Below are 13,971 nucleotides of genomic sequence, written 5' to 3'. Positions count from 1 at the left end.
CCCTCACTGACTCTGTGATGTTCCGCCACCCCACCCCACTGTGTGTTATTGTCCGCTTTCTTCTGCAGCTAGCCGACGTCGTCTGGGAGAACGTGCATGTGGGCTTGTCCTGGACCACCGTCCCTTTCCCTGCGCTTGGAAGTGTCCGGTTGGGCGGCGTGTCTCACTTCCGTATACTGTACGCATCAATAAACTGATCAAATAAACACACAAAGCCAACTCCTCTGGTGATACTGGTCTCTGTGAGTGTGTGTGTGTGTGTGTGTGTGTGTGTGTGTGAGTGTGTGTGTGTGTGTGTGTGTGTGTGTGTGAGTGTGTGTGTGTGTGTGTGAATGGGTGAATGAGGAGAAAAAAACCAATGACAATAAAACCTAGGTAATGCTGTATGTCAGATTGGACACAACTCACTTTATGAACTACGCAATATGTGGCTTATTAATAAACGGCATCAAAACTGTTTTTTGTATAAATTTGAAAATAAATAAAAGGTAGCTGCTACATTTTGACAAGTTATTTTAAAGTGTTAGTTTGCTTTATTTTTCTAGATTTTCTTGATATAATTTCAGTTTGAGTGAATGCTTTTTGGCTGTTTAATCACTCACTTCTTAGTAAGGTATCATGAATTAACATTTAAATATAATTATAATTTAATCTTCAGGTAGTTCCAGGGCAGCTTGGACTGCAACCTCACTGTTAAATATCACGTTTTTTTGCCTGAAAAGAAGAGATAAATACAAGATATGTCATTATTAGAGCAGATCTATTCATATTCCATGTTCTGCGAGAGCCAACAGCCATTTTACCTCAATGTGCTTTGTCATTGCGTGCTGAATACAGGGATTTCAACTTCAATACTAACCATTCGGTTCTCTGCTTCTGCATCGCCACATCTCAGATGCTGTTGACAAGCAGGGCGCCCTGTTCCGTATATAGATAGCGCACTAAAACAATACTGACGTTTCACTGGACACCCACACGTTTAGCCTTTCTCCACCCGATGAGGCAAACTAATGCAGATTTATTTTCTGCTCTCTGAGAACCCGGAACACACAGACATAGGTACAGCAGCCTGGCTAAATGTAAATTATTTGGTTGTTCCGTGCAGCTCACACTCACACACACACACACACAAACACACACACTCAGACACACACACACACACTCAGACACACACACACACACACACTCAGACACACACACACACACTCAGACACACACACACTCACACCCACACACACACACACACACACACATAAACACACACACTCTCTCGCACACTCTCACACATACACTCTCACACACACACATAAACACACACACTCTCTCGCACACACTCACACACACACACACACACATAAACACACACACTCTCGCACACTCTCACACATACACTCTCTCACACACACACATAAACACACACACTCTCTCGCACACTCTCACACACACACTCTCACACACATACACACACACAGACACTCAGCACACACACACACACACACACACATAAACACACACACTCTCACACACATACACACACACTCTCACACACGCGCACACACTCTCACACACTCACACACACACTCTCTCACACACTCACACACACACACTCTCTCACACACATACATACACACACTCTCTCTCACACACACACACACACACACTCACACACACACACACGCACACACACACACACACACACACACAAACACACACACACTCTCTCACACACACACACACACACATACACACACACACACACACACTCTCACACACACACACACACACACACACTCTCACACACACACACAAACACACACACACTCTCAAACACACACACACAAACACACACACACTCTCACACACACACACAGACACACACACACTCACACACTCACACACACACTCACACAGTAAATCTTGAGTAAGTGACACAAAATGGCAGTTGGAAGCTGCTCCTCAGGCCTGTCCACTGTCTCTGCCTCGCTGTGTCACCATTTTCCCCTGAAGGCACGGAATTCGCCCGGTCCTCGAGTTTGGCAGGTACAAATTGGTAGGCTTTTGAAAAGCAGAAATACAACGCCCCAGTGTAGTGGTCGGGTGCTGTTCTTCGAGTGACATTCCAGATGACACAATTCTTTCTTCTGCTGTAAATTTGGCACCCAATGTTGGGCTGAGCTAGTCAGATTTGGAAAGCCCAACTGTCTGCAACTGCAGCCACGTGTGTGGGTTACCTCCACTACAAACACGGGAGAGTGTAGATTATAACTCATAATTTGTTATTTAGCTGACCATTAACCACTTATTTATCCAAAGTGACTTACAGTTGATTACACTAAGCACACGTACAGCTCCCTGGAGCAATGTGGGGTTAAGGGCCTTGCTCAAGGGCCCAATAGCTGTGCAGATCTTATCCTGGCTACACCGGGGATCGAACCATGACCTAGCGTGTCCCTTATTGAGCCACCAACCTTCCTGGTCCCAGTCAGGTACTGTACCTTAGCCGCTAGGCTACAGGCTACAGGACAGACTGCTACAGTTCTCCTGCGAAGCGGGTGGTGTCACCGGCTGCTTCTCTTCACACCGCGGCCCACAGCTGAGCTCACAGCGTGGAGTCAGAGGAGGACCTTTAATGCAGCTTCAGCATGCTGTCTCACCAGCAAGAGTCACTAGAGAGCACGGACATGCAGAACTCCTAATCGACTGACCTGTCCCAAACCGCGGCCAACACGATCACGACCAGCCAGCGCTGAGGACAATGAGCCGTCTGAGTGACAGAAACAGTCTTTGAGCCTTATTTCTGTTTCCCACCACCGACTGAATCCTGGCATTTTTTCTTGTACATTTTTAGAAGTGATTCAATGAAATATTGAAGAGTACCTCTGAGAGCCTTGTCTGCTCTTATGCAACCTGACCCCCGCCCACACACACACAGACACACACACACACACACAGACACACATACACACACACACACACACACACACACACACATACACACACACACACACACACATACACACATACACACATACACATACATACATACATACACACACACATATACACACACACTCACACACACATACATACACACACACTCACACACATGCATACATACACACACACACAGACACACACATACATACACACACATGCATACATAAACACACACACACACACATACATACACACACACACGCATACACACACACATACATACATACAGACACACAAGCACACCCCCACATACACACATGCACACAAACATACATTTACACGCACACACACTCACCCCTGCATACACATACACCCCCTCATACACACACACACACACACACCTGCATACGCAGACACATAAGAACACCCCGCATACACACGCACACACACACGCACACACACACAATAAGAAAGCTTTCCGTATAATTTTTATTTTAATTTCTAGGCTTTTGATTGGCTTTGGAGTCTGCTATTTACGTTTGTCAATATGAGGACCAGAGCTTAGCAAAACAGAGACACAGGCCAAACACTACGCTTACCAAAATAAACTCTTAGGTAAGCAGTACCTTAAAGAGGCACTTCGAAAACAACAGTTTATGATTTCAGATTCTTCTCTGAAGCGCATAATAACTTTCCTTCGGCCGCCTAAGCAGAAAACACTTCCATCTGCTGGTCAGAGCCGGTACTGCATCCTCTTGTTGCAGCTTTTTTAAAAATTGGAAGTCGAATTTGTAGTGGTGGAGTCCTTTCACGTAGGGCCGAGGGGTTCCCAAACTATGTGTCGCATAGGCTGATTTGAGGGTGGAAAATATATATATTACTACATCTACTACATATAGGATACTCAATCTCTCCCAGAAACTTCTGAGTTCAGAGGTTGTAGTAGTGTATGTCGCACAGTTCAATTCAAACAATAAAATAAACGGTCGTTTTCACTAGTGACCACAAGGGGGCGATGACAAATCTCTGGTTCAGAGGGAGAGGGAGCGAGGGAAACAATCCATTTTTTGGCTCCAATCATCAAAGCCAAATCTTTTATTTCTAAAAAGAATAGTTCAATGTCTGCGCTTATTTTATATTATTTTAATTTCAGTGTATGCATTTGATTTGTTGCAATAGATATTTTGTCTTTCAGAAGTTTCAAAATGGTGGAGTATTTGGGGGTTTGTAGGATTTTTTCTAAATCTAAATAATCACTGCCGTACTCTGTCCATCCAACAAAATCTTCTTCTTCTTCTTCTTCTTCTTCTTCTTCTTCTTTTCTTCTTCTTTTCTTCTTCTTCTTCTTAAAAATACAATCATTCTTATTCTGGTAAAATCAGCAGTGTTGAAATGGGGGCTCTGTGTATATGCAGTGCAGTAATTTCTACATGGTGAATCCATGTGTATAAAAAATACCCTTAAAAGCTGAGAATGTGCACTTTAATACTACAGCATACGGTATCAAATACAGCGGGCCCCATCACGGGAGAAAAATTAACCAAATCGTTCTCTCAAACGGGGGCCAGCTCCCCCGCCCTGGGTGTGTTGATCCCCTGCCGGGAGAGAGACACCTAACCCCCAATATCTGCTCACACCTATCACCGTCTGTGTGCGGCCAAGTGTGTGTGTGTGAACTGGTAAATGAGATGCATTCACCGTAAAGCGCTTTGGATAAAAAGCACTGTGTAGAACGGGGCCAATTGCTCCCTGAAATAACACATTTGCACCTCAGATTACCAACCTGAGAATGTCACAGTTCAGGGGGTAAAAATAATTTATTTGAGGCCACAAATTAGAGTCCTTTGAGAGCACCTATTATTCATTTTGAGGACATGGATTATTAACTTGTGGGAATTTTCTTGTTAAATTCCTGAGCATGGAAAATGAGTTTGAGGACAGCAGTTTGTAGTAGGAGAACACAGATTGCTAATCTGAGTGAATGATACTTTTCTGGGAACAATTTATCGATGCATATGCACTGGAGACCTAGAGGGCTCTTAATGAAACAGTACCAAGTGCAAAAATAAGAAGAAAAAAAATGTAATCAATAAAATAATAAAATGATAATTTTACCTTTCAGATCACAGCAGTGCCATAGTTCTGGACTCTGGCCCAACAGGGAGGACTATACATAAACACTGCTGTAATTTATACATGGTGAAACCAAAATGTATAAAAATGCCCTTTATTAAAATCTGACAATGTGCACTTTAACCACATGCGATTAAAAAAATACTTAAATTATGAAGTACAGAGGCACATAAATAAATTATGGGTTTTTGTCCCAAACATTATGGAGGGCACTGTATATAATTATGATTCACATTTCATTTCACATTGCACATTTCTCTACCATTTGGGATAACCCTTATTTATCTAGATAGCTAAAAGAAAGCACTATGTATGTTATCTTTAAAATAACATTTATTTAATCATTTATTTAGAACCCTTTCTGTAAATGAAAAAAAAAATGTGTTTAAACCAAAACGGTTTTTACCGTATAATAAATATGTACTAATAGGAACTGGGCTTGGAATAACACTTGAGTGAATTAAATCCATTGAGGCCATCCCTTTTTTGTGACTGAATGATGAGAAGTGAAACGTGTGGGTCGGGCCCATTTGTTCGAGGGGCCTCGTCAATGAAATGTGTGCTAACGAATCTCTGGCGTAATGTACGCAGACATCCCAGAGAGTGACGCACGCTACGCAAACTTCGTAGAGGCGGGGTCACAGGGTGGACTCGTGCAGCAGGGAAGGCGGTCAAAGACACAACTTCCTGCTCCGGGGGTAGCAAGAAGCAGGCAAAAAGACGGGGGCACCGAAAATACACACAAGAACAGACGCAAGGTTTGTACAGTATTGCTCATTTTAATCCTAAAACGTTGCATATATCGTGGAATGCTACATGTGAATGGCTGAATAAAATATATTCGCCCGATGCTTTGCTCATTAGACGCTGGCTGGTACCATGTCTTGCTAGCCGGCTGACGAGAGCGCGATACAGGCGGATGGCTAGCCGGGTTTGGACTCAAGTCGCGACATAAATATGATTATAACTGCTCTGATAAATTAACTAAAGTTAGCTGTTGATATCCCATTATTAAATTAAGATTGTAGCCCAAAGATGTTCCCGTAGGGGTACTTGCTATCGCTAATATGTGGCCTCTTTTTGCGGAAACACGCGACCACTAGCCTGCTAGCTAACGCTAACGAGATGGATTGTGAGACTTAGCTAGTTGGCTATCTAGCTAAGGGTACCGTTCAGTGGTAATCAATGTACTAGGCACACATGGAAACATAACTATGTGAACTATGTTATGTCGAAGCAGTCTGGATTAGCTGTGATATTACGTCTGCCGGGTCGCATATTCCAACTGTTCGGTGAATGTATTGAACAGTATAGACCGACTACTGTGGCGATGAGTTTTCGGAACCCTTGCCATAATACTGTGATTTTTGGAATGGTCTTGCCAACTACTCGGGCCAATTTTTACACGAGTAGTGCATAGTGCGCGGGTTCAGATAAAACCCAAATCTTATGCTGCATTTTAGACTCGCAGGTAGTGATTTCCCGACTTCCTAGAAAAAGTACAATGGAACGACACTCAAAGTCTGAGTTCCTGCTTGTGAACTCGGGGCAAATCCATCTACCCCGACTTCATGAGAAGCAGTTGCCTGACGTCACACAACAATGGCAGCAACCACGGGGGCGCACTTCGTAAATAGTAAACCATCAACCAATAGGCAATATAAAGCATTTTTCCTGCATAACATTAAAATAAAACTTACTGTCACAGTAAAATCTGTTCTGCATGTAAATTGATGTCAAAATATGTTGCCAGTGTTATTAGTTGGCAGGTTCGGGAAAATTATCTCTGAAAGTTATCTTCTCTGCACAAAAGTTATTTTAAATATACAGAATACCCCAAAACACGTGGAAAAATTCGGAAATGTACCCTTAATGACTTTTGAATGAGATTGGCTACCAATGTAGCTAGACCGTTAACTGGTGGTGTATTTCCGCTGTTGGGTCAGTGGAGAATGCGGACAGTTCGTGTGGTTATGAATTTGCCACATAAACGCCACCAGTTTTTCACGGTCAGCCATGTTTTTTGTTTGGCGTCGTGCACCTGGAACGCTCGGTGTCGAAATTTCAGCTTCCGACCTCCGACTCTGAATGGAATGCAGCCTTACCCTTTGAAGCTTTCTAGCAAAGTCAATGCGACGCTAGCCAATCGGAATTTAAAAGACCGCCAAGCCCCTTGGCCAACTAACGTTAAGGATACCGGTTACAACATTTGAGGTCCGTGAATAAAGGCTTCTTTGGAGATACCGGTTTTGACCCGTCCAGGTAATCAGCCAGCTACGTTAGACCCATTTTAAGGCTGGTAAGAGTTTACTGTTTTTGTTGAGATTTCTCGGTAGTAGTAGCTGTTGTGGGGCGTCAATTTGCATTTAAATGTGTTTAACAGTGACATACTACGTGTTAATTGGTGGTTTTATGAATATATTAACTGATCATTTCATTCAATTTAAATGTTAGTGAAGTACATGAAGAGTGTCTGCTACAGAAAATTGCAGAATAATGTTGTTGTTGTTGTTATTATTATTATTAATGTTCATGGGGCAGTCCCGAAGCACTTTATACCTGAGTGAAAGTTAGATTTGAAGGTTCTAGCTGCCCAGGAGGGGAAGGTGGGCAGACTAGCTGCTCCTTTGCACCAGTCTGTAAGTAAGTGAAGGCTCTGCCTGCCCAGCTTTGCTGCAACAAAGGCCAGTAAATGTATGCACAAGCTCGATTGAGTAAAGATTAGCACTATGTTAAAAAACACAAATAAACTAATGATGAATCAGAATTCAGGCCACTGTTAGTACTGCTGCTAGCTCATGAGGAGACGCCGGTGTCTGACAGGAAGGACCTCGGTGGTGTCCAGCCTATCACGTCCCAGCTTTAAGATCACATGCCTTTTTGCAGTATATACATTCAGCTGAAATAAACGATGTCTCTTTCCTACCGTGGGTATCGGTCCGTAGTGGTCGTACAGGAGTCATACCCAGGAAGAAGCGCACTGTCCGTGCCAGATGGTCATAAAATGTCGGCCGTAAGCTCTGCTGCCCGTTTCCGGTGTGAAGACAGTCTGGCCAGTGGCACTAATTGTTCATCTGCCGTTACCTAGGAGAAACGCAGGCCAGGGCTCTATGTGGATTCACCGTCCAGATGTAACGCTTGCTGCTTTATAACGGAGCGCCGTTCTTGCGCCCTGTCACGTCTGTGAAAGAGCGTGTCACGTGTCGGTCTCGTTTGACTGGTCACGGACTGCGCCTCGACCCCCCCCTCGTGTGGTGCGTTGTCAGGGCGATGTGACCCCCCCCCCCCCCCCCCCTGTTCTCTCCGTTGCCAGGGCGATCCACAGACGGGCCAATGGCGGACGGGAGGATCTACGTGGGGAACCTTCCGGCGGATGTGCAGGAGCGGGACCTGGAGGACCTGTTCTTCAAATACGGGAAGATCCGGGACATCGAGCTGAAGAACAACCGCGGCACCATCCCCTTCGCCTTCGTCCGCTTCGAGGACCCGCGGTGAGCCCCGCCCTCCCTGCCAATCATGCCCCGCCAATCATGCCCCTCCCCGCCAATCACGCCCCGCCCCGCCAATCATGCCCCGCCCCGCCAATCACGCCCCTCCCCGCCAATCACGCCCCGCCCCGCCAATCACGCCCCGCCCCGCCAATCACGCCCCGCCCCGCCAATCACGCTCCACCCTCCAGGATACGCTGTGGAGTGGTTTGTGTGTCTAACTGTGATGTGTGTGTGTGTGTGTGTGTGTGTGTGTGTGTGTGTCTGTGTTTGTGTTTGTGTTTGTGTGTGTGTTTGTGGTTGAGGTTGTGAGTGTGTGTGTGAGCGTGTGGTTCTGTGGTTGTGTGTGCGAGTGTGTGTGCGAGTGTGTGTGCGAGTGTGTGTGCGCGAGTGTGCGCGTGTGTGTGTTTGTGGTTGAGGTTGTGTGTGTGTGTGTGTCTGTGTTTGTGTGTGTGTTTGTGGTTGAGGTTGTGATTGTGTGTGTGAGCGTGTGGTTCTGTGGTTCTGTGGTTCTGTGCGTGTGTGCGTGTGTGCGTGTGCGTGTGTGTGTGTGTGTGTGTTTGTGTGTGTGTGAGAGCGTGAGCGTGAGCGTGTGTGTGTGTGTGTGTGTGTGTGTGTGTGTGTGTGTGGTTGAGGTTGTGAGTGTGAGTGTGTGTGTGTGTGTGTGTGTGTGTGTGTGTGTGTGGTTGAGGTTGTGAGTGTGTGTGTGAGCGTGTGGTTGTGTGCGTGTGTGAGTAATGTGCGCTCTCTCCCCCTCAGAGACGCTGAGGATGCAGTGTATGGGCGGAATGGGTACGGGTTTGGGGACTGTAAGCTGCGTGTGGAGTACCCGCGCTCCTCCTCCAAGTTCAGCGGCCCTGCAGGGGGGGGCCCCCGCGGCCGCTTTGGGCCCCCGTCACGCCGCTCCGAGTTCCGCGTGATCGTCACGGGTACGTACGCGCCATCGCCACACAACTGAAATAAGGCCGTGTGATGATGTCACTGTGTGCAGCGGCTGTGTAATGTCCTCAAGGTGTGCTGTCTGCAGTGGTTGTGGGCTGTGTGATGTCATCAGTGTGCACCGTCCACAGTTTTGTGGCTGTGTGATGTCGTCAATGTGCACCGTCCACAGTTGTGTGGCTGTGTGATGTCATCATTGTGCGCCGTCCACAGTTGTGTGGCTGTGTGATGTCATCATTGTGCACCGTCCACAGTTGTGTGGCTGTGTGATGTCATCAGTGTGCACCGTCCACAGTTGTGTGGCTGTGGTGTCATCAGTGTGCACTGTAGCTGTGTGATGTCGTCAGTGTGCGTGGCGGCTGTGGCTTTGTGCTGACGTCATCAGTGTGCGCCCCGCAGGCCTCCCCCCCACGGGCAGCTGGCAGGACCTGAAGGACCACATGCGCGAGGCGGGGGACGTGTGCTTCGCTGACGTGCAGCGTGACGGCGAGGGCGTGGTGGAGTTCCTGCGCAGAGAGGACATGGAGTACGCCCTGCGCCGCCTCGACAGGACAGAGTTCCGCTCGCACCAGGTCAGTGCACCTGTGTGTCTGCTCACCTGTACACACCAACACCCTCACCTGTACACACCAACACCCTCACCTGTACACACCAACACCCTCACCTGTACACACCAACACCCTCACCTGTACACACCAACACCAACACCCTCACCTGTACACACCAACACCAACACCCTCACCTGTACACACCAACACCAACACCCTCACCTGTACACACCAACACCCTCACCTGTACACACCAACACCAACACCCTCACCTGTACACACCAACACCAACACCCTCACCTGTACACACCAACACCCTCACCTGTACACACCAACACCCTCACCTGTACACACCAACACCAACACCCTCACCTGTACACACCAACACCAACACCCTCACCTGTACACACCAACACCCTCACCTGTACACACCAACACCCTCACCTGTACACACCAACACCCTCACCTGTACACACCAACACCCTCACCTGTACACACCAACACCCTCACCTGTACACACCAAGACCCTCACCTGTACACACCAACACCAACACCCTCACCTGTACACACCAACACCCTCACCTGTACACACCAACACCCTCACCTGTACACACCAACACCCTCACCTGTACACACCACCACCCTCACCTGTACACACCAACACCCTCACCTGTACACACCAACACCCTCACCTGCACACACCAACACCCTCACCTGTACACACCAACACCCTCACCTTTACATGTCTGTTCTCACCTGTACTCCTCAACACCCTCACCTTTACATGTCTGTTCTCACCTGTACTCCTCAACACCCTCACCTTTACATGTCTGTTCTCACCTGTACTCAACACCCTCACCTGTACACACTTGTACTCACCCACACCCTCACCAGTACACACCACACCCTCATCTGTACACACCTGTACTCACCCACACCCACACCCTCACCTGTGCACAACGGCAATTGGCTATCATACAAGGCGCACCAACCAGCATTTCAGGAGCATTCAGGAGCTCAGGGACACTTCGACACACCCTGGGCGGGGGATCGAACTGGCAGCCCTCCGACTGCCAGACGACTGCTCTTACCGCCTGAGCCAATGTCGCCAATGTGTCTGAGACGTGCCAGGGCCAGTTCTTCATAGCCAAGCCCACACCAGGTAGATTGTTGTGTTTCTGGGTGGTATCCCTTCCCCCAGGCGTCTGGTCTGGCTTGGAGCAGCAGTCTGAGTGTCCTATGGCTCTGATGAGCTCTGCCAGGGAAGAGGGCCTGTATCCTGCGTCCAGGCCTGTCACTGCCCCGGCTGGAGTCCTGACTCCATGGTGCCGGTCGTAAAGGGATCCTTAGGGCTGCTCGGACGCACAGGGGTCTGCCGGTAGCAGCCGCCACTCAAATCTCAGCTGCTGACGCCCATCCACGCCCACACGTGACCCTGCGTCACTCCTGTGCGGGGCCCGGGCTCAGTGCTCCCGGGTCCGTCCGCCCTGCCTGTGATGGTGCAGGAAGCTGGCCGCAGCCTGCTGAGCCGGCGCTACGAACCTGCAGCTGAGTCTGTGTGTGGAGACGGGGATGCGCTCCTCCTATGGCACCTCCTGAGATCTACAGGAGGACTGCCTATGGCACCTCCTCACAGCTACAGGAGGACTGCCTATGGGGCCTATGGCACCTCCTGAGAGCTACAGGAGGACTGCCTATGGGGCCTATGGCCTTGGTCTTCCCAGACTTTCCCACTGTGGGGCCGGGGTTGGCTGATGTCGGGGCGTGTCCATGCTGTGGGCCTCACACCTCGGGGCTGTGAGTAGGCCTGGCAGGAGTGTGTGCGTGTGCGTGTGCGTGTGCGTGTGTGAGTGTGTGTGTGTGTGTGTGTGGGGGGCAAGTGAAGACTTGCACACTGCTCCCCTGTTCACCACAAGGACTAGCCAGTGGCAACACGCTGAAAGCGAGAAGTGGGAAGTTGCCGTGCACCTTCCCCCCCCCCCCCAAACTACACGACTGCGTCACAACACCCTGTGGGCATGCACACACCTGCTCATAGCCACACCCACACCTGCTCATAGCCACATTCACACCTGCTCATAGCCACACCCACACCTGCTCATAGCCACACCCACACCTGCTCATAGCCACATTCACACCTGCTCATAGCCACACCCACACCTGCTCATAGCCACACCCACACCTGCTCATAGCCACACCCACACCTGCTCATAGCCACACCCACACCTGCTCATAGCCACACCCACACCTGCTCATAGCCACATTCACACCTGCTCATAGCCACACCCACACCTGCTCATAGCCACATTCACACCTGCTCATAGCCACACCCACACCTGCTCATAGCCACACCCACACCTGCTCATAGCCACATTCACACCTGCTCATAGCCACATTCACACCTGTACACACCTGACAGACGGTGTGCTAGTGTAGTTCTTGTGTCCTGCAGGGGGAGACGGTGTGCTAACGCAGTTCTTGTCGTGTCCTGCAGGGGGAGACGGTGTGCTAACGCAGTTCTTGTCGTGTCCTGCAGGGGGAGACGGTGTGCTAACGCAGTTCTTGTCGTGTCCTGCAGGGGGAGACGGTGTGCTAACGCAGTTCTTGTTGTGTCCTGCAGGGGGAGACGGTGTGCTAACGCAGTTCTTGTTGTGTCCTGCAGGGGGAGACAGTGTGCTAACGCAGTTCTTGTTGTGTCCTGCAGGGGGAGACGGCGTATATCCGGGTGCTGCAGGAGCGGGGGTCCAGTTGGGGTCGTTCTCGGTCCCGGTCCCGGTCCCGTTCGCGGGGACGCTACTCCCCGCCCTACCAGAGCCGCGCCTCCCCGCCCCCCCGGTACCACTCCCCCCCGCCCCGGCGCCACTCCTTCTCCCACCACAGCCCCCCCTCCCCCCGCACCCCCCCCCGCAGCCCCCCCCGCCACTACCGATAAACACACACACACACACACACACTCACACACTCACACACACACACATAACCCCACTACCCATAAACACACACACACACACACATAACCCCACTACCCATAAACACACACACACATAACCCCACTACCCATAAACACACACACACACACACACACACACACTCACACTCACACACACACACACACACATAACCCCACTACCCATAAACACACACATAACCCCACTACCCATAAACACACACACACACACACACACACACACACACACCACAGCCCACCCTGCCATTACCAGTAAACAAACACACACACACACACACACACACATACACACACCACACACACTATGCATATATACGTATATGTGCATAGCTCAGTCCACCCCCAACTGGCCTTTCTTTTGTATTCTTTTCATTTTTTCCCTGTAATTGACATTCCGGTTTTAGGGCTGTAGTTCCCCAGGTCTTACTGTGTAGCCCCTCCACTGGGGGGTGGGGTTTGGAGGGGGGGGGGGGGGCAGGGTGCTGGGGTTTGCTGCCCCTCCACTGGGGGGTGTGGTTTGGAAGGGGGGGGGGCTGGGTGCTGGGGTCTGTAGCCCCTCCCCAGGGGAGAGAGTGCTTTGGGGGTAGCGGGTTTGGGGGTGGGAGGAGGGTGGGGGTTGTTTTGGTTGTACCTGCTGCTGGATGGCGCTGGTGGCGGTCTCACACACAGACCCGTCTGAAAGACTGGACGCACCCGCTTCCGACGGTTCCGACAGTTCTGCCCCGGTGGGCGTGGTTTCACCGCAGAGAGCCGGGATACCCGTTCCCTTACAGCTCGTTCCTTCAATCTGGAATGTTCCCAAGCGCCGGCTGTTGTCACGGAAACCCAAATTTCCTGGCCTGTCCCTCTGGCCAGCTTCTGCTTCTAGACAATTCTTTGTATTTTTTATTCACCCCCCCACCCCCCCCCTCCTCCTCCATTAACTCGAACAAAAGTAACCATTTTAAACCGGTTTCTA

General features: G+C 49.6%; 1 protein-coding gene across 1 annotated transcript; it reads left to right on the top strand.

Annotated features, from left to right (window-relative positions):
• The first annotated feature begins 5,713 nt into the window (after positions 1-5,713).
• LOC133142353 (serine/arginine-rich splicing factor 9-like) lies at positions 5,714-13,163 on the top strand. Its single transcript, XM_061263522.1, has 5 exons — positions 5,714-5,828; positions 8,384-8,561; positions 9,318-9,487; positions 9,897-10,069; positions 12,750-13,163. Exons 2-5 carry the CDS (start codon positions 8,404-8,406, stop codon positions 12,975-12,977), a joined length of 729 nt encoding a protein of 242 aa, XP_061119506.1. The 5' UTR covers positions 5,714-5,828; positions 8,384-8,403; the 3' UTR covers positions 12,978-13,163.
• Positions 13,164-13,971: the final 808 nt, after the last annotated feature.

Source organism: Conger conger, chromosome 12 (assembly GCF_963514075.1).
Source record: "Conger conger chromosome 12, fConCon1.1, whole genome shotgun sequence".
In the NCBI taxonomy this organism is placed as follows: Eukaryota; Metazoa; Chordata; class Actinopteri; order Anguilliformes; family Congridae; genus Conger; species Conger conger.
This window is presented reverse-complemented; position numbering and strand designations above follow the sequence as displayed.

Coding starts and splice junctions, on each gene's coding strand:
- LOC133142353 (XM_061263522.1), top strand. CDS start 8,404: ATGGCGGACGGGAGGATCTACGTGGGGAACCTTCCGGCGGATGTGCAG. Junction 9,488..9,896: donor GTTCCGCGTGATCGTCACGG/GTACGTACGCGC, acceptor TGCGCCCCGCAG/GCCTCCCCCCCACGGGCAGC. Junction 10,070..12,749: donor CAGAGTTCCGCTCGCACCAG/GTCAGTGCACCT, acceptor TGTGTCCTGCAG/GGGGAGACGGCGTATATCCG.